The sequence below is a fragment of the Trichechus manatus genome, unplaced genomic scaffold, assembly GCF_000243295.1.
Source record: "Trichechus manatus latirostris isolate Lorelei unplaced genomic scaffold, TriManLat1.0 scaffold00061, whole genome shotgun sequence".
NCBI classification, from domain to species: Eukaryota; Metazoa; Chordata; class Mammalia; order Sirenia; family Trichechidae; genus Trichechus; species Trichechus manatus.
Genome location: NW_004443997.1, coordinates 56,746 through 75,667, shown reverse-complemented (window position 1 = coordinate 75,667; position 18,922 = coordinate 56,746). Strand labels below are relative to the sequence as shown.

General features: G+C 42.8%; 1 protein-coding gene across 2 annotated transcripts in view; it reads left to right on the top strand.

Annotated features, from left to right (window-relative positions):
- Positions 1-189: 189 nt before the first annotated feature.
- Positions 190-18,922, top strand: part of THOC5 (THO complex subunit 5) — a 32,598-nt gene continuing 13,865 nt past the window's right edge. Inside the window, exons 1-12 of one of the 2 annotated variants that reach the window (XM_004378913.2) lie at positions 190-333; positions 1,727-1,858; positions 3,879-4,022; positions 5,889-6,002; positions 6,135-6,232; positions 8,214-8,360; positions 9,942-10,056; positions 13,316-13,448; positions 15,441-15,518; positions 16,428-16,468; positions 16,714-16,813; positions 18,623-18,731. In XM_004378913.2, the coding sequence (XP_004378970.1) occupies positions 1,763-1,858; positions 3,879-4,022; positions 5,889-6,002; positions 6,135-6,232; positions 8,214-8,360; positions 9,942-10,056; positions 13,316-13,448; positions 15,441-15,518; positions 16,428-16,468; positions 16,714-16,813; positions 18,623-18,731 (1,175 nt within the window). In that variant the 5' untranslated portion in view covers positions 190-333; positions 1,727-1,762. The remainder of the gene's footprint in view (positions 334-1,726; positions 1,859-3,878; positions 4,023-5,888; positions 6,003-6,134; positions 6,233-8,213; positions 8,361-9,941; positions 10,057-13,315; positions 13,449-15,440; positions 15,519-16,427; positions 16,469-16,713; positions 16,814-18,622; positions 18,732-18,922) is intronic. The other variant, XM_023733671.1, reaches the window with a different exon arrangement.

The following is an 18,922-nucleotide window of genomic DNA, read 5'->3' as shown; positions in this document are numbered from 1 at the left end:
GTTGCTGGGCACCACTTGTAGGCCCTAGGGAGAGTGCACGAAGCACCTAAGTTTTTGCCTTAACGGCCTCAGTTTCCCGGTCTCAGAGGGCAGCGTTGGGGGTTGGGGATGTTGACCGGCTGAGACTCTCCCCCACAACCCAGGTGCAGCCGCCTCCCGCTCCCGGGCCGCTCAGACGCTTCACGCACCACGCCCCGGCGGTCGCTGGGGGGCACTGCGCTTTGCTTCCAGCTTCCGCGCCTCGCTTCCGGCCGGCCATTCTTTCTTTCCGCTTCTCTATGGTGCGCCAGCGGAAGTGGCTCTTCTGCGGGAACGAGTTCGCAGCGCGGTGAGGTGAGGAGGGGACCCGGTCGGCAGGGCGGGCGCGGAGCGGGGGCGGAGCCAGGTGTTCCAGAACAGAAATGCCGAAAGTCCGAAGGGCACCCCGGGGCTGTTCTGACCCGGGTTCTCCTATTTCCCCCCTAGGCACCCCGCGCTTAGTTTCCTCATCTGTAAAATGTTCGCTGTATAATAATTCTCAGGGTCCATGTTGTAGCCACCAAATGACCATGAAAACAATGATAAAAACGTTCGCTGCCGGCTCCTCAGGGCCCGCGTTATAGCTTTGTAATGACGACGACGATGATGGTGGTAACTGCTCGCATTTTTTGAGCGCTCATGTGTCGGGCACTTTTTACCTGTGTTGTTAAAGTCAAGATTCGGCCTTTGGGTCTCCTTTTTGGGTTTTGCCAAAACAACTTAGCATCTGTAGATTCCTTACTAAAGGGTTTTAGCTGATTTTTTTTTAAACTTAAATTTATTTTAAAAGGAAACTTTTAAGTTACCGTAAATGAAAACGGCTATCACTTGTTGTATGTGGATGGTAATGCTAAAACATATTGAATATTGTGAAAGCAGATCACTGTTAATATTCTGACTAGATTTCGTTGTCTATCTAAGGCTCGTGCAAAGAGCCTTTTATTTACAAGGGAATATTAGCATTCACAGACGTTAAAGACAAACTAGGTGAACTGAGATGTTTTCCTTGAAGTAATCGGCAAGTTTGAAAAACAATTGAAAATTGATTAACTTTCTCCGTAGGTGTTTAGCATTATTTAAGATCATCCATTAACCATTTAAAATCACATGCCCCGTCCCAGATCATCTTCAGCCCCAATACCCACCTCAGGTAGGGACTGTTATTCTCATTTGCAAACCCAGAGAAAAGTTAAGTAACTTATCCCAGGTTTGGTAGCCATAAAATAGTAGAGCGGAGACTCCAACTCAGGACTCTCTGACTTATTGGCTCCCTCAATAGGTAAGTGTTGATGACAGATTGATTAGGACAGGGCCTGACCTAGAGTGTTGAGATGAAGAAGATGCATGATGCCTGGGATCACTGGGTGAACACCTGAATGAAGGGACACTTCTGTGGATAGAGTGTGATAAGGATGTGGACGTGGGGGAGGGAGTGATTGAAGGTGATTGTAAGGTCAGTTTGGACAGTGGTGTGAGTGGTTGTGCTTTTAAAGGAGGCAGAGGTGGAGAGATGAGTTCATTTTGGACAGGCTGAGTGATGGTTCCCATTTTTACAGATGAGGAAACAGAGGCTTTGGAGGGTTAAGTAACTTTTCTTGAGTTATCAAGTCTGTATGTGGCAGGCTGCTAGTTAGACTTCAGTTTTCTGACTTAAGAAAAATCTTCAATCTGATTCCAGAAAATCTCACAAGCTTTCTCCGCTTAACAGGTCTCTACTGTTTCCTCCTGACCTTGCTAAACAACCATGTCATCAGAATCAAGCAAAAAACGGAAGCCCAAAGTGATCCGAAGTGACGGAGCCCCAGCTGAAGGGAAGCGGAATCGATCTGACACTGAGCAGGTAAGATCAGCCAGGGATGCTGTGCCACTGAGAAATTGCAGCTTGTGGCCAAGCCCCCAGCTGTGGGTTTGTGGCAGTTCAAGGTTGCCTGTACCAGGTAACAACTTCCCAGGTGGCCTCTGCTTGGCCAGGGAATTGGAATTCCTTTGGCTGTACAAAACCTGGAGTGTCTACATCAGCTTTAGCTGCAGCAATCCAAGAACTGACTAACAAGCTTATGTTAGACATGATTAACACCTGAACAAGGAGCCTTGGTGGCCTAATGGTTAAGCGCTCCCCTGTTAACTAAAAGATTAGTGGTTTGAACCCACCCAGCAGTTCCACAGGAGAAAGACCTGGTGATCTGCTCCCGTAAGATCACAGCCAAGAAAGGGCCACATAAACCAGAGACTTCATCAGCCTGAGACCAGAAGAACTTGATGGTGCCTGGCAACCACCAGTGACCGGCCCTCACAGGGAACACAACAGAGAGTCCTGGTTGGAGCAGGACAAAGGTGGGGTGCAGAACTCAAATTCTAGTATGAAGACCAGACTTAATGGTCTAAATGAGACTGGAGGAACCCCAAAAAGTGTGGCCCCCAAATTTTTGTCAGCCCAGAACTAAACAGTTTCCGAGGCTGACTCTTCAGACAGGGATTGGACTGGACTGTGGGACATAAAGTGATACTTGTGAGGAGTGTGCCTCTTAGCTCAAGTAGATACAAGAGACTAAACGGGCAGCTTCTGTCCAGAGGTGATATGGGAAGGCAGAGAGGGTTAGGAGCTGGTTGAATGGACATGGGGCATTGGGTGGAAAGGAGAAGTGTGCTGTCACAGTATGGGGTGAGCAATTAGGGTCACGTAACAATGTATGTATAAATTTTTGTATGAGAGACTAACTTGAAATGTAAACTTCATTTAAACTACGACAATAAACAAAAAAAAAAAAATAATAAAAGCAAAAAAAGGAGAAAAAGATCATAGCCAAAACCCTATGGGGCGGTTCTACCCTGCCACATGTGGTTGCTGTGAGTTGAAATTGACTCGACATTACCCAAGAACAACAACAGTGCCTGAACAGAGAACGTATGTCCAGTGCAGTGTGTTTCTGCCGTTTTCCTGATGGTCTGAAGAAGGCAGTCCGTCTGCAGCACACCATTGGGGCTTCAGAGATGTTGTGTACCTGGGTTGGCTGCTGAGACAGTACCAGAACCACCTGCCCACAGAACCTCTTCTGTGATCTGAGAGCCCATGTGGTCATCAGGCTCTTCTCTTCCTTTTGTCTATTTCTCTGTCCTAGAATCTGTCAAGCTAATTTATGATTTTAGCTGTTTTGATTGGGTGGTTGGGTGTTTTGTTTGTTTTGTTTTTAACTAGAGCAGGGAAGTATACCAGCATAAATTTAAATAAAAAGTGATGCTTTCCTCAGTTTTAGGAACTTAAGCTTAAATGCAGAGCATCATCCTTTTTAGCCATTGATTCTGGCTTCCACTGAAGTCTCATGTTTTCTATTTGTGAAGGCTGAGAGGTATTTCAGTCTCTGCTGAAACTTCATTTGACAGCCTCAACACCCATCAGTAGGAATTTGGTTAGATAAATTCTGGCTTAACAATACAGTGGACTGTCATGTCGCCATTTTGATGGAGATCTATATTTATTGGGATGGGAAATCATAGTAACCAGCATGGACAGTATGATCCCATTGTGCTTAAAAATAAAATGTGTGTTTACCTCACAATATTAATAATAGAGTTGTTTCAGGCTACGAGGTTACAGGTAATTTTTTGTTTTCTTTTTGATACTTCTTTGTATGTTCTGAATCTTTGACACCAAGCATGCATTAGTTTTATAATCAGAAACGGAAAAACCTTTCCATTCTGAAAAGAAGAAAAATATTTGATTCAAGGACCATATCCTTTGGAGACGTGATTTGGAGCTTCATTGTTACTGTTCTTATGTAAGAAGAGATATCAGCTAAGTGTCTGTGGTCCCAACAGAGAGACTCACCCACCACCAAGGACCTCTCTCCTTGCCTCTACAGGAAGGTAAATACTACAGTGAGGAGGCAGAGGTGGACCTGCGGGACCCTGGCAGAGACTATGAGCTGTACAAGTACACATGCCAGGAGCTGCAGAGACTCATGGCTGAGATCCAGGACCTGAAGAGCAGGGGAGGCAAGGACATGGTAAGGAGTGGGACTGGGTGGTCATGAACCTGGTGGGGTGGGTCTGTGTGGATGGGACTAGACATTGCTGGCTCAAGAAGTTTTTTTACCTGTGAGAGCCCCACCTCATCTTGCTCTTCTGTACTGGCCATGATCAGGTGGTTGGAGACCTACCTATTAATTTGTTGAAACATCACCTCCTGATCACCAATTACAGTAATGAAAGCACAGGGTAATTTATTTTTTTCCATAACTGTAATCTGATAATTCATCCAACTAACATTTATTAAGTATCAGGCTTTTTGCTAGGTGCTGAGAGATGATGGTAGATATAAATTTCTTGATGTTTTAAGAATACCAAACCAAAAAAAACCTGTTGCCATTGAGTCGATTCCGACTCATGGTGACTCTATAGGACAGAGTAGAACTACCTCATAGGGTTTCCAAGGCTGTAATCTTTACAGAAGTAGACTGCCACATCTTTCTCCTGTGGAGTGGTTGGTGGGTTCGAACCACTGACGTTTTGGTTAGCAGCTGAGCACTTAACCACTGCAACATCAGGGCTTCTCGTTTATAAAAATAGATACGTACGAATAACAGAGACCAAAAGTGAAATTGTTATTAAATCGCTTCAAGGGCAGAGAAACTAAATAGTGTGGCTAAAAACTAGATGGATAAGTTTAAAAAAAAAAAAAATCTGTTTTTTTTTCCAGGAATCTCACTTATTTGTGCTTATGCTGTCCAGTATTGTGAAGATTAATGCATCAAATTTATTTTATTGTAGCCAACCTGTGCCATTGTTATTTTCATTTAAATTATCATCTAATGTTATTTGCAGGGGTGAAATTTTATTTCATGGTGTCATTATTAGGATTTCTGTATAGGATCCCCAGGGACAGATTTTTTTCTGTTTTTTGGTGAAAATATACCCAACAGAACATACACCACTTCAGCAGTTTCTGCATGTATAATTCAGTGACATTGGTTACATTCTTCAAGTTGTGCCACCTTTCTCAACAACCTTTTCCGAACCGTTTTACCATCAACACAAACTCACTGCCCCTTTAAGTTTCTCATGTATCTTTTCGAGTTGCTGTTGTCAATTTGATCACGTATAGATGATTCTTTAAAAGAATATAATGCTTAATGCAAACGTTCTTTTCTAATTAGGCATAATTATTATTTGGTTCAAAGATGGCTTTAGGGGATAGTTTCAGTTCAAGGTTTAAACGTTTTCTCAGGGTAATAGTTTCGGGGAATCATTTGGCCTCAATGGCTCCAGAAAGTCTAGATTCCATGAGAATTTGAAATTCTCTTCCTCATTTCCCTCGTTTTGATCAAGATTCTCTATAAAAATTCTTTAAATGTTCAGTAATGGTAGCTGGTCACCGTCGAGTTCTTCTGGTCTCATGTTAAAGGAGATAGTTGTTCACAGAGGCAATTAGACATGAATTCCATTTCATCCACCAATTCCTGACTCTCCTTCCTCTGGTGTTCCCAGCAAGTAGAGACCAGTTGTTACGCCTTGGGTGGCCGCTCACAAGCTTTTAAGACCCCAGGCGCTACACAGTGAACTGTGAGGTAGAACAGACGCACCAAAATCAATATTAGGCCAATTGACTAGAATGCCCAGAAAGACATATTAGTTGTGCATCAACTGCATTTGCTCCATATTTAATTCTTATTACTGTAGTCCAAGCAGAAATTGCTTTTTTACTTGGGAACCTTATCCAGTCATCCATTTCCCTCTGACATTTCTCATGGTTCTCAGCTCCTTCCAGTAGTCTGTTTTTGACCCTGGGTGGGGATGGGCAACAGTGAGGGAATGAAGCAAGCTGACCCCAGCCCCTGTTGTCAGAGGTCTTTCCCAGTTTTCTCTGCCTACAGGCAGTTGAGATCGAAGAACGCCGGATCCAGAGCTGTGTGCATTTCATGACTCTCAAGAAGCTTAACCGATTAGCTCACATCAGGTTGAAGAAAGGAAGAGATCAGACTCACGAGGTAGGAGTTGAGAGGTTTGACTGTCCTCCTTCCCCTTCTCCACCCTCTTCTTTGTCCCTTTTACCCCTTCTCTGAGTTTGCTGCCCTACTCCTCACTTGCTTACCTCACCTCTGACCTTGTCCTCTTTTCAGGCAAAGCAGAAAGTAGATGCCTATCATCTGCAGTTACAGAACCTGTTGTATGAGGTGATGCACCTTCAGAAGGAAATCACCAAATGCCTGGAATTTAAGTGAGTTTGGGAGGACAGGGCTTTGGCACAGGTGGTCTGTTTGTAAACTGAGTTTTGCTTAGTGTCAGCCGGTCTTTTTAAAAAGAAATCCGATAAGCTTGGAAGACTGCAGAATCTGGGAGAAAGGAGAATAGAATCAGAGGCAGTTGTTTTAGGCTGCTCAGAAGACCTCCCAAGCCTGTCTGACCCTTTCACGTTTTGAGCTCCGTACCTGGTATAACTCTCTCCCCAGCAGGGCCTTTACCTTACCAGTTTGATTTCCTAGCATGCTGTAGTGGGAGCAACTCACTTCAGTCATAGCCTCTTAACCTTTTGACTCAGTTTTCTTCTCTAAAGTCTCAGCAATTCATTTTCGCAAATGTATTTTATTCTTTAGAACCTCATCTTTTCGCTGCTTAGTTGCCTTCAGGTGAACAAACTATAGTTTGTCAGTGTCCCTCTTAAAATGTGATGCCTCTTGGAGAAACCAAGCTGATAATAGATGAGAAGGAGACAGGGAAATGGTTCTTGCATGATCAGACCTATTTATGCAAACCAAAAGGAGTCAGGCTAATTTTGTAATGAACTTTGGAGGATGGGGGCCATGTTAGATTGGTTCAGCTTATTTTTAATAATAATGACACTGATTTTTGAGAGGCATTTTCATCTGCTCTACAGATTTATCACCCAGTAGATGCTTAAATACTAAAAGAAGTGAAATCTGAACAAGGTCTGCACCTGAGTTAGTAGTAGTATGCCAATGTCGGTTTCCTGCTTTTAACAGCGTCCTGTGGTTTGTAAGATATTGTCATTGGGGGAACCTGGGAAAGGGCATATGGAAACTCTGTATTGTTTTTGCAACTTCTTGTGAGTTATAAACTATTTCAACATAAAAATTTATCAAAATAAAACGAAAAGAATGTGTTGCTCAAACCTGTACCCGTTGCTTCAGTTGGTAGCTAACAGATCCAGAATACCATGGACCTTGGGCCTGTGGAGAGGCAGGTGATCACATAGAAGGGGCATGGGCCCTGGAGTCAGCCTGGGTTCAAATCTCAGCTCTGCCACTCACTCGCTTGTGTGACCTTGGGCAAGTGGCTTAGCTTCTCGAAGCCTCTGTCTCATTTGAAAAATGGAAATAAAAATCCCTGCACCACAGAATTGTGAGAATTGTTGTGTGCTGTTGAGTTGATTCTGACTCTTAGCGACCCTGTAAGACAGAGTAGAACTGCCCCGGAGGGTTTCCTAGGCTAAAATCTTTACGGGAGCAGATCACCAGGTCTTTTCTCCAGAGGAGCTGCTGGTGGGTTTGAATTGTAGATCTTTAGATTAGCAGCTGAACACTTAACCATTGCACCACCAGGGCTCCAAGGACAGCATATAGTGTGCTTAATAGCTGCTGCTGTCATTACTGTCATTTGACCCAGCCTGAGAACTCTACTATGTTAATGCAGCAGAAAGTATTGGGTTTGTTTTCTTTTATGCACATATGTCACTATATGTACAACAATTAAAATCTCCAGATCTTTTTCACATTTGTTTCTGCCAGGCTGGGTCTTCCCCATCCTATGCTTATACAGTTAATGTTTTGAACTTAAATGCAGATTTTTATGTTTATTCCTGTTAAATGACATCTCTTGGTTTCATCCTGACAGTCTCGGCCTAGGTTACAGTGTTTTTTTTTTTTGACTCTTGGCTATCAGCCCCCCTGCTCATCTTGGAGATGTCTGTAAAGTTGATGAGTACCCCTTCCAGGTCTTTAGCTAATTCAAAGAAGAAAAGGTTGGACAGCATGGGTAAGAATCCTGTGACATGTCCCCAGCTTCCTCCCTTCCCACTGAAATATCCACTCCTGAGCATTTGTTGAGGAGACTGGATTCCAGGTTCCTGGGTAGTTGTAGTTCAGGGCTGAGTGGGCATAAATGGGGAGAACCACAGGCTCACTTAAGCCACAGTTTGGGTTCCTGAGAATGGCAGCTTGACGTCTAGTTTTTGCCTGCAGGTCAAAGCACGAAGAAATTGATCTGGTCAGTTTAGAGGAGTTTTATAAGGAGGCTCCTCCAGATATCAGCAAGGCTGAAGTCACCATGGGAGATCCTCATCAGCAAACCCTTGCACGCCTGGACTGGGAGCTGGAGCAGCGGAAAAGGTAGTATTTTCTCCTTCCTGGCCTTGTTAACCTGTGTGGACAGTGGATGCTTAATCATGGCGGGAGAGTGCTTTGTCATGACCCAGGATCAAACAGCAAAGCACCATGAAACCAGCAGAATAACCTGAAGACCAAATCCCATTTTGTGATCTGGTTCACACTTGACCAACTTCATCAAGGGTGGGACTGGAATTGCTTACAGCCATTAACGGAAAGTTGAATAACTTTTTTCCTTTAAAATATTAATGTCTGAGACCTAAATATCTTTTGTACCATATATCTAATTTTGTATTTTGCCTTTTCTCTGGCATATAGGTATATCCCTGTGGTATTATAAAGTTTTACAGATATTATTTGAGAAGATTATATGACTCTCTACTGTATAGACAAATTGTAATTCACATAATCATTCATTCCCATATTGAATTTTCAGGTGGTTTCTGTTTTTTCTATCATAAATAATTCTTTAAGGCACACTTTTTACATGTAAAAACCAAACTGGTTGCCATCGAGTCAATTCCGACTCATAGTGACCCAATAGGACAGAGTAGAACTGGCCCATAGGGTTTCCAAGGAGTGGCTGATGGATTCAAACTGCTGACCTTTTGGTTAGCTGCGGAGCTCTTAACTGTTGTCCCACCAGGGCTCCTTTATATGTAAGACTTTATATTTATTAACCGTAAGTAGAATGCCTATAGTATGTAATTTAACCTAGATTTTTCTAAGAATATAGTGTATAATGTAGTATATAGTGTAGAATTTTTTTTTTTCATACTGGACTTTTCCTTCCATTCATACTGACTTTCCATTTCATTTTCGTACAAGGGTTTGAGGGCTTTTAGTTGACACATCTGTTCTGTTCTACATTGTTTGAGCAGCTGTTTTACCCCTTACCCTATTCTGTTAGAGAATGTATTTGGTGCTTTTGGTCCATGTTATGAATTTAATAAGCATTGAGTCTAGTTCTTAGGGAATTGGTATCAGTTTTTTAGCAGATGGTGCTGCCCGGTCACTCGCCTGTCCAGTCCGCCACTTGCCCTGGGCACAGGCTGAGCTATGAGTGCCATGTCCCCGTGGTCTTGGGCTGAAATCTGTGCCCACCCTACTTCACTCAGGCCAGTCTGTAGGCTTTGTTTGGGTCATGTAGTTACTAAATCCGCATATTTGTGAAATGTTGGGTCTAGCATCTGAGGCAAGTCATGGAGCAGAAGATTTAGGGATACCTGTAGTGGTTGTAGACAGAGGCTCAGGAGTCAGCACAGATTGAAAGCCCAGCTCTACCTTTACTATTAGCATTACTATTTACATTTACTGGGTGACCTTGGACAAGTTACCTACCTCCTTCAGCCTTAGTTTCCTCCTTTAGGGATAAGAAACATCCCTACCTTCCAAGGTTTTTATAAAGATTTAATGCACTAATGCTTGTAAAGAGCTTACCGAAAAACCTGCGTGTAGTAAGTGCTCAGTAAACATTAGCAGTTCATTGTGGCTACTGTTGTTACGTGGGATCTCACAGTGAACAGACATGTCTGGGTATCCCTGGGGAGCATTGGGTGACAGTGCTGTGTCCTCCCTCAACAGGCTGGCAGAGAAGTACAGAGAAAGTCTGTCCAACAAGGAGAAAATCCTCAAGGAGATTGAGGTGAAAAAGGAGTACCTGAGCAGCCTCCAGCCTCGCCTCAACAGCATCATGCAGGTGAGGTCTTGCCAGCCTTTTGGTTTGTCTTCACCACCCCATGAAACTTTGCTGACCAGAGGCTGCCAACAGCCACGTCACCATTCGGGTTTTGCTGGTTCTGTTACCCTAATCGGTATTATAGTATAATGCAAGGTGGTCTTGTCTGCAGTCCTTCTTGTTTGGTACAGTAGAGCCATGTACTGGGTAGAAGAAGCTGGCTGGATGGGCTCAGGAACACACACACACACGTTTACCTGGAGCGTTTTCTTCACCCAGCCTCCTCTGGTGAGATGCTCAGACTGTGTTAGTTTACTACCTGCATGTTCTCATCAGCCCAGCAGTCTTCAGGCACGCTTCCCATGGACATCTGTGAGGCCCCCCTCAGCAGATCCACTCACTCTGAAGAGAACCTTACTCATACTTGAAAGGCATTAGATACCTTAGAAGGGAAAGTCCCCACTTTACCTGTAAAATACGATGTTTTTCTATATAGGTGACCCGTTTTTGTTTGCTTTATGAAGCCAGATTTGGTCTAAATTCATATAGTTTCATGAAGCAGAGTAAATGGCTTATTTGGAGGAACTTTGTAACACAGGACCCTTGAAAAATTATAAATTCAGTTTTCTAGGATTTGGCAAGATCAACATTTTCTCCCTTCAACTCTGGGGATAGAATTTGAGTTGTTAACAGAAATATTCTCCACTAGCACTTCATAATAGTACAAAAAGAAAAACAAAGTGATTTGTTTTGGTTGTACTTAACACCAAGTCCTCAGCATGGTTAAATTTCTCCTGTTCACTAGAAACTCTCTGAATGGTCTTAAGTAGGGTACGGGTTAAATAAATTATCGTAGCTCTGGCAGCGCAGTGGTTAAGCTCTCAGCTACTAACCCGAAGGTTGGTGGTTTAAACCACCAGCCACTCCGTGGGAGAAAGATGTGGCAGTCTGCTTCTGTAAAGATTACAGTCTTGGAAACCCTGTGGGATAGTTCTGTAGGGTCGCTATGAGTTGGAATCAACTCAGTGGCCGTGAGTTTTATAGCCTTGTAGCTGTGATGGAAGTATGGAACATCATGCCACTGATAAGAAGAATAACTGGACAGGAAAAATATCTATCATATTATTAAACAAAAATTGCAAGTTGTAGAACAAACATATGGTATGATCTCATTTGTATACTTTATTTGCAAAGTATCTGTATGGATATATACATGTGTAAGTCGTGTATATGCTAAGAAAAGTCTGTATTTACACCAAATCATAACAGTTTCCTCTGTCTAGAGCTGGAAACTGGGAGTTTTTACTTAATAAACTTGAATATAACTTTTTAAAACAATGTGCATATACCGAAATAAAATACATATACAGAAAAGCATACAACTAGTAAGTGTGCAACTTAATGAGTAAGTGAACACACTCACGTAGCCAGCACCCGCATCAAGAAAAAGAACATTATCCCCTTTCCAGAAGCCCCTTTTTATCCGTTCCGAGTCACAATGGTTAGTTACTCCTTGGGTAAGCATTATCTTGACTTGTAACCTCATAGGTTAGTTTTGCCTGTTTTCAAGCTTTATATAAAAGGACTTATGTGGTATGTACCTTCATGTGTCTGGCTTCTTTTGCTCAACATTGTGTTTGTGAGATTCATCTATGTTGTTGCAAACACCAGGAGTCATTTATTTTCATGGCTGTATTTGATTTCGGTGGTTTCCAGTTTGGGGCTATTATGAATAATGCTGCTATGAACTTTCTCATACTTGTCATTTGGTGCACATGTGTACACATTCTGCTGGATATATAGTCAGTAATGAAATTGCTGGGTCATCATGAACACATATATGTTTAGCTTTAGTAGACACTGGTAAACAGTTTTCTAAAGTGATTGTACCAATCTACATTCCTACCAGCACTGTATGAGAGTTCCACTTGCTCCAAATCCTTGTCACCGCTTGATATTTCAGTCTTCTTAATTTTAGTCGTTCTGAAAAGTATCTCATTATGGTGGTAGTTTTTATTTTCTTGAAGACCAATGACATTGAGCACCTTCTGTATACTTAATAGCATTTTGGATAATCTCTTTTGTGAAGGGCCTGTTCAAGCCTTTTGCCCATTTTTCTGTTGGGTTGCTTGGAGTTCTTTATATATTTTATAGATGAATCTTTTGCAGATATCTTTTCTCATTCTGTGACTGACTTTTCACTCTTGTAATTGTGTCTTTTGATGAACAGAGGTCCTTAATTTTCATGTGGTCTAATTATCAGTCTTTTGTTTTAAGGTTAGTGCCTTTGTGTCCAGTCTAAGAAATCCTTCTGTATCCCCAGGTAATGGAGATAGTCTCCTGTTTTCTTATGGAAGCTTAATTTTTTACCTTTCACGTTTAGATTTATATTCCACCTGGGAGTAATTTTGTATACAGTGTGAGGTTAGGGTGAAGGTACTTTTTTTTTCCGTATAGGTATTCAGCTGACCCCTTTATTGAAAAAAAAAATTCCTTCCCGATTGTTTTGTAGGGCAATTTTTGTCATAATAAATAGATGTTCATGCCCTATTTGTGTATCCTTGCACGAGTAGTATAGATTTATCAGAAGTTTTGATACCCAGTGGTATAAATCCTGCAACTTTGTTCTTCAGGATTGTCTTATTCTTGGTCCTTTGCACTTACATATAAATTTTGCAGTCAGTTTGTTTATTTCTCCCTGCTAGGATTTCTGTTGGGATTGCATTGAATCTATAGACCAACTTGGGGGAAAATTGACATTTTGACAATATTGAGTCCTCTAAAACGTTAACATGTAGCATATATCTTCATTTATTTAGGTCTACATTTATTCTTAAGGTATTTGATATTTTTTTGAATGGTATTGGAAGTGCTTTCTTTTTATAATTTCATTTTCTTACTGTTTCTTGCTACTACAGTGAAACTTCTGAGAGCCAGAACTTGACAGGACTGCCTTGTTTTTCCAAGTTCTGCAAGTTTTCCACCTTTGACAGGATGCAGTCTTACCACTTTTCTATTGCTTGTTTTAGTGGAAAATATTTGAATTTTCCTTCTCTGATAGGTTTCCGTCTTACACAGGTTCCAGCTTTCACAGGTTTTACTGTATAAAGAAGAACAATTGGTTTTTTATACTGAGCCTTTGTCCGCTACTAATTCTACTAGTTTATAATGTATCACAGTTATAAGTAAGTGAATTATATACAGTAACTAAGTGGCCATATGTTCCTACATGGATTGCCTAAAAAAGGAAAAACAAAAATCCTTCTTTTGTTGCATGCAGGCATCTCTCCCGGTGCAGGAGTACCTGTTCATGCCGTTCGACCAGGCCCACAAGCAATATGAGACAGCCAGACATCTGCCACCGCCTCTCTATGTTCTCTTTGTTCAGGCCACTGCGTATGGTCAGGCCTGTGGTGAGTATGGGTGCTGGGTGAGAAAGAGGCTGTGGGAGTAGCTGCATAGCCCATGAGTCCTTTGGAAGCCCTGCTCCAGTGCCCGCAGGTCACAGTCACTGCCTCCCCTGTGCACCACGCAGCGTGGCTGCCCTGACCAGCTAGCCTGAGGCTGGAATTTCCGGATGGATGGCTTTGAGTGTTTCATGAGCCTGGCCAGATAGCTGTTGGGTACAGAGCCCAGGCAGCCTGCCCAGGCTCCCACTGGCTGCCGTGTTCACCCCCTGAGGCATGCTTGGCAGGTGGATCAGCACCTCTTGCTCAGCTTCAGAAAGAGGACTTGGTGAACACGGGTCCTGGCCAGCTCTCTCAGGCTTTCTCCATGCCCCAAACAGTTTGCATGCTGTTATGGTGAATTGCCATATTAAAAGGGTGTGTCCTCGGTAAGCTTAAGGGACGCCCGTGACCCTGCTGGGGCTTTGAGAAGTTTTTGGAGACCCTGCATATTGCTCTGATACAGCTTTCACCCAGCACCTAAACTTTTCTCCCCGCCCCTACCCACCTGCTTCATTGGATGGACATCCATTGCACAGTGCATGCCTCTCCCCACAGCCATGACATCAGCACATTACCATCTCTCTTCTTGTGTCTTCCTGGTCTTTCTGGTCTTGTCCCTTCCCTTTGTTCTCCATCTTCTTTCCATCATCAGCTCACATGAAATCCTCCTCCCAGCCCCCTAGGCAGGGTGAGTAATTTTATTTTCTTTTATGTTTAAAATGAGTGGGTTTCCTATCCCATTTTACTGTAGAATTCCAGGATTAAACTACTCAAAAAAATAGTGCGGCATTTGCCAATCGGGGATGGAGTCAACCAGCTTGTTTGGCGTGGGGTTTGATGGCTCATGAAGGATTGTCAGGGAAAAGGAGTGGTCACCTGCCTGGGAATATTATCTCAGTGACCTGCCACTTGGGGGAAGTTTGCCATCCCTTCTTAGTGAAGTTGGACAAAGCATGTCAGGCTCTTGTGACTCTTAGTACCCTTATGAATGGAACAGGGAGGGAAAGTGGCCGGTCTAAGCTCACCAAGCTAGGACCACAGAGTCCCACAAGGACAGGAAGGGCAAGCCCAAGGTGTTAATTCTGTGAAGTATCAGGCCTGGTGCACGAACAGGCCAGTTAGCTTAATGCTTTAGAGGACCGGCTCAAGTTAAACAGACCTGACCTTGAATTCCAGTTTATGTGCTTCCTGGCTATGATATCTTAACTTCTCCAAGCCTTAACTTTCTCATCTGTAAATGGCTATAATAGTAGTAGTATTCTTACACAGTTATTGTGAAGATTAAAAATTAATGTTTTAAAATAATTTTATAAATTAAAATTATGAACATCAGCTCATTCAGTCTTTCCTGCCCAATAGGGGAGATACCATAGTCAAGTCCCCATTTCATAGAAGTGGAAACTGAGGCTCAGAGCAGTGACATGGTTTTTCCAGGTTATGTGGTTGGGAACTGGAGGGACAGGGACTCAGGCCAAGGACGGTCTACAGGGTCTAAGTGCCTCCCCACTGTCCTGTGCCTCCCTGGTAAATGTGACAGTGCCAGTATGGTGCTTGGTATAAGTAAGCAAGCACTCAGATGAGAGCGTCATTTCTAAGAGCTTCTGGGTAAGAACCTTTAAGACAATTAGCAGAAGAGTTCCATGTGGCTTTAGGCCCTAGGTTTGAATTTCTGTACCTTGGTATAAACGTGAAAAGAGAGGTGTTCACCACTAGTCTCAGATGATGCCTGTCCAGGAATCTGTACTTTGGGTTCTTTGTTCTCAGTAAATGATGGAAAAAAGACTTAAGTTTCCCACCTTGTTCCTCTTCATCTGGAGAAAGGGCTTGCCCTCCCACTCCTGGTCTATAAGGAACTGTGGCAAAAGGAGTAGATACCCATTCCCAGAGCTGGCCTGCTTATGTAGCTCTGCTTCTATCATCAGTGGCTTTCCCTACGAAGCTTTTTCTTGCCCCTAGATAAAACATTGTCTGTGTCGATCGAAGGCAGTGTGGACGAAGCCAAGGCCCTGTTCAAGCCTCCTGAGGACTCCCAAGGTACTGTGGTGGTTCGGACGCCTCCCCTAGGACTCTTCTGTAGCTCATTCCAGGGAAACCAAGTCACCACCCCAGGGCAGTGCTGGTCCTTTGAAAATTGACTGTACTGGTTCTGCCTGGCAGGAATCTTGGCTTTACTATCTTAGTGCTCTGGGGTGGACAGGGAGGTGCTCAGTTCCTCAAGTCAGATGCTTGGATTTCAGCTCTGCTGCTCACTAGCTCCAAGACCCTGGGGAAGGGATTTACCATTCCTGCTCCTCAATTTACTCTTCTGTAAAAAAAGGATAGTAATACCTCATGTAGAATTATTATGTAGATGGAATAAGGTAATGCATGCAAGGTGCTTAGCACTGTCTTTGGCACATAGTAACCACTCAAATTATGTGAGTTACTGTTATTTATATTACTGTTACTGTCACCAGCACCACCACTAATGGTTTGTGGCCCACAGAAATGACATTAAAAAGCTCTTTAAAAAGCAAGGGTGAATGGTTAGCAGTTACCCTAAAGCAAAGATGGAAGGGGAAGGGGACAGGGAAACCAGATTACTGGAAACAAAATATCCAGAATGGAATTAATGAGAATGTTTACACATAGTGAAAAATGTAACAAATGCCAGTGAACAGTTTGTGTAGTAATTGTTAAATGGGAACCCGATTTGCTGCCTAAACTTTCACCAATAACACAATAAAATATTTTTTAAAAAACAAAACAGGTGGTAGGATTATAGTTTGTTCTTATTATTATTCTTCTGAATAAGAAGCAGTGAATTAATTTACTATTTATTCTAAAGAAGTCCCCTGACAAGAGATGCAGTGTCTGGGCCCCTTCAAGCCCTGTGGGTTTAGGTGTGTTGGGGAGCGTTTTGGAGCCCCCTCGTCCCTAGCTGCCCTCTTTCTGTTTTTGCAGATGACGAGAGTGACTCTGATGCTGAAGAGGAGCAGACCACGGTGAGAGCCATTTCCTCTTGTGGCGGCGCCAAGCAGCTGCACTGGGGTCTGCTTGTTGGTGGCTGCCAACCTCCCTAAGAAGCGGAAGGGAAGAGGTTTGAAAGAAAGGACTTGGGGAGTCTGGCAGCCCAGAGAGCTGAAGCAGCAGGTCCCAGGCAGTAGTGCTGAGGCCCTGCGGGTAGGGGCAGGGAAAGGGAGAGCCTTTCAACCAGTGCTTACTGGCTCGGGCCTTTCCCTTTGTCCAGAAACGGCGGCGACCCACGCTGGGAGTTCAGCTGGACGACAAACGCAAAGAGATGCTGAAGAGGCACCCACTGTCCGTCATGCTTGACCTGAAGTGCAAAGGTCCGGCTGCAGCCAGTCCAGCACCCACCTTGCTCTGGGGGACACAATGCACTGAGACCGTGGCCAGCCAGAGACGTCTTTGCCCAAGAAAGAATTTGTTTCACATTTCTGTTTTTCCTCCTTGTTTTGCATGGAGTTTGTTTATTTTTAAGTCATGACTGTAACAACATAGCAAGCAAACTTTAGACACATAGGGGAAACTCATTAAAACGGCACCTCTTTCTGAAGAGGTACACAGAACAAAGTCAAAAAATGTCAAGTTCATGAAAGGCAAAGCCTGAGAAACTGTCATTGCCTGCAGGAGACTAAGGAGCATGACAACTGAATGCAATGTGGGACCTGGGTTGGATCCTAGAACAGAGAAAGGACATTAAAACTAGGGAAATCTGAACCAATTCTGTAGTTTCAAGTCAGGTACACAGAATAAGCAAGAGTATACAGGTTTTGAAGAATACAAGGACGTGCTTGATTTAATACATATAAGTAGAACTTTGTATTCTGTGGAGAATATATGTATATTTTGAAACTGGTTTTGTACAGAAAAAGTAGTACATGATAAAACATCCCAGCAATATGAAAGTCAACAACGAAATTTAAGTTTCCTTAACCGTATACTCCCAGACCCTAGTTCTCAGTCTTATCACCAAGGACAACCATTGTTACAGGTTTCTTATTTTTTTGTAGTAATATTTTGCACATTTAAAAATTTTTACACAAGTGAGTGTTTATCTTCTTCCCTACTTACTTATTTTTTTCATGGTTACTTCTTGCTGTATTTCAAGGTCAGAACACAGAGTACTTGTTCCTTGATTTCAGGGTCTGAACTCATGGTTACTTGTTTAATTTCCAGCTCTGTATTTATGGGTTACTGATTAATTTCAGAGTTTGTACACATGAGTGCTTCTATAAATTCAGGGTTCCCTACTTATTCTTTACCCAAATGGAAATGTGCTGTACATTTCCTGGTTATCTTTTTGCCTTTTCATTTTAAACTTTTTATTTTGACATAATTTTAGATTTACAGAGAGTTGCAAAGATGATAATTTCCATATAATCCATGTAATCTTCACCCGGCTTCCCCGAATGTTATCATCGTCTTTAACCAAAGCACAACAATCAAAACTGATGTTAATTTCATTGGTACAATACTACTAACTAAACTACAGAATTGGTTCAGATTTCCCTAGTTTTAATGTCCTTTTTCTGTTCTAGGATCCAACCCAGGTCCCACATTGCATTCAGTTGTCATGCTCCTTAGTCTCCTGCAGGCAATGACGGTTTCTCAGTCTGTCTTTGTCTTTCAAGAACTGGACATTGTTTGAAGATGAAGCTTAGTTATTTTGTAGAATGTCTCTCAATTTGGGCTTCTCTGGTGTTTTTTCATGCTTAGACTCAGGTTATGGATTTTGGGGAATACGACCATAGGTGTGGCATTCATCGTCACATCACATCGGGTACATGATACCAGTATGTCTTATCACTGGTGATGTTAACCTTGATCATTTGGTTAAGATGGAGTCTGGCAGGTTTTTCCACTCTAAAGTTACCACTTTCCCTTTCTATACTGTATTTGTTAGAAGGGACTCACTAAGTCAAGTCCACACTCAAGGGAAATGAATTAAGCTCTACCTCTTAGAGGGGCAGTATCAAAGAATTTGCTTTTTTACTCAACATTGTTTGCCATTAAGTTTTTGTTTTTATAGTAAAAGATTTTAAAAGCCTCTTTGAATTTTTTTCTTATAGTATTATTAATTTTGGTGTAAGTGTTTTACACATAAATTATCTTTTCCTTTCCTCCTCGTCCTCTAGATGACAGTGTGCTTCACCTGACCTTCTGCTACCTCATGAACCTCAACATCATGACAGTAAAAGCCAAAGTGACAACCGCCACGGAGCTCATAACCCCCATCAGTGCCAGGTATTGTCAGGGGCTGTGGGGATGGGGCAGGGAGTGGGGGATGTGATGACAGCCTCAGCGCTGGGTTGCCCTGGAGTCCTCCCTCACTGGCTTTGAGGAGGCTCTGTTGTCTCCACACAGCCTATAAGTCCTGGCACCTCACTGGTATTTAGAAAGCACTCACTGACTTTAATTTGTGAAGTCCTGTTACT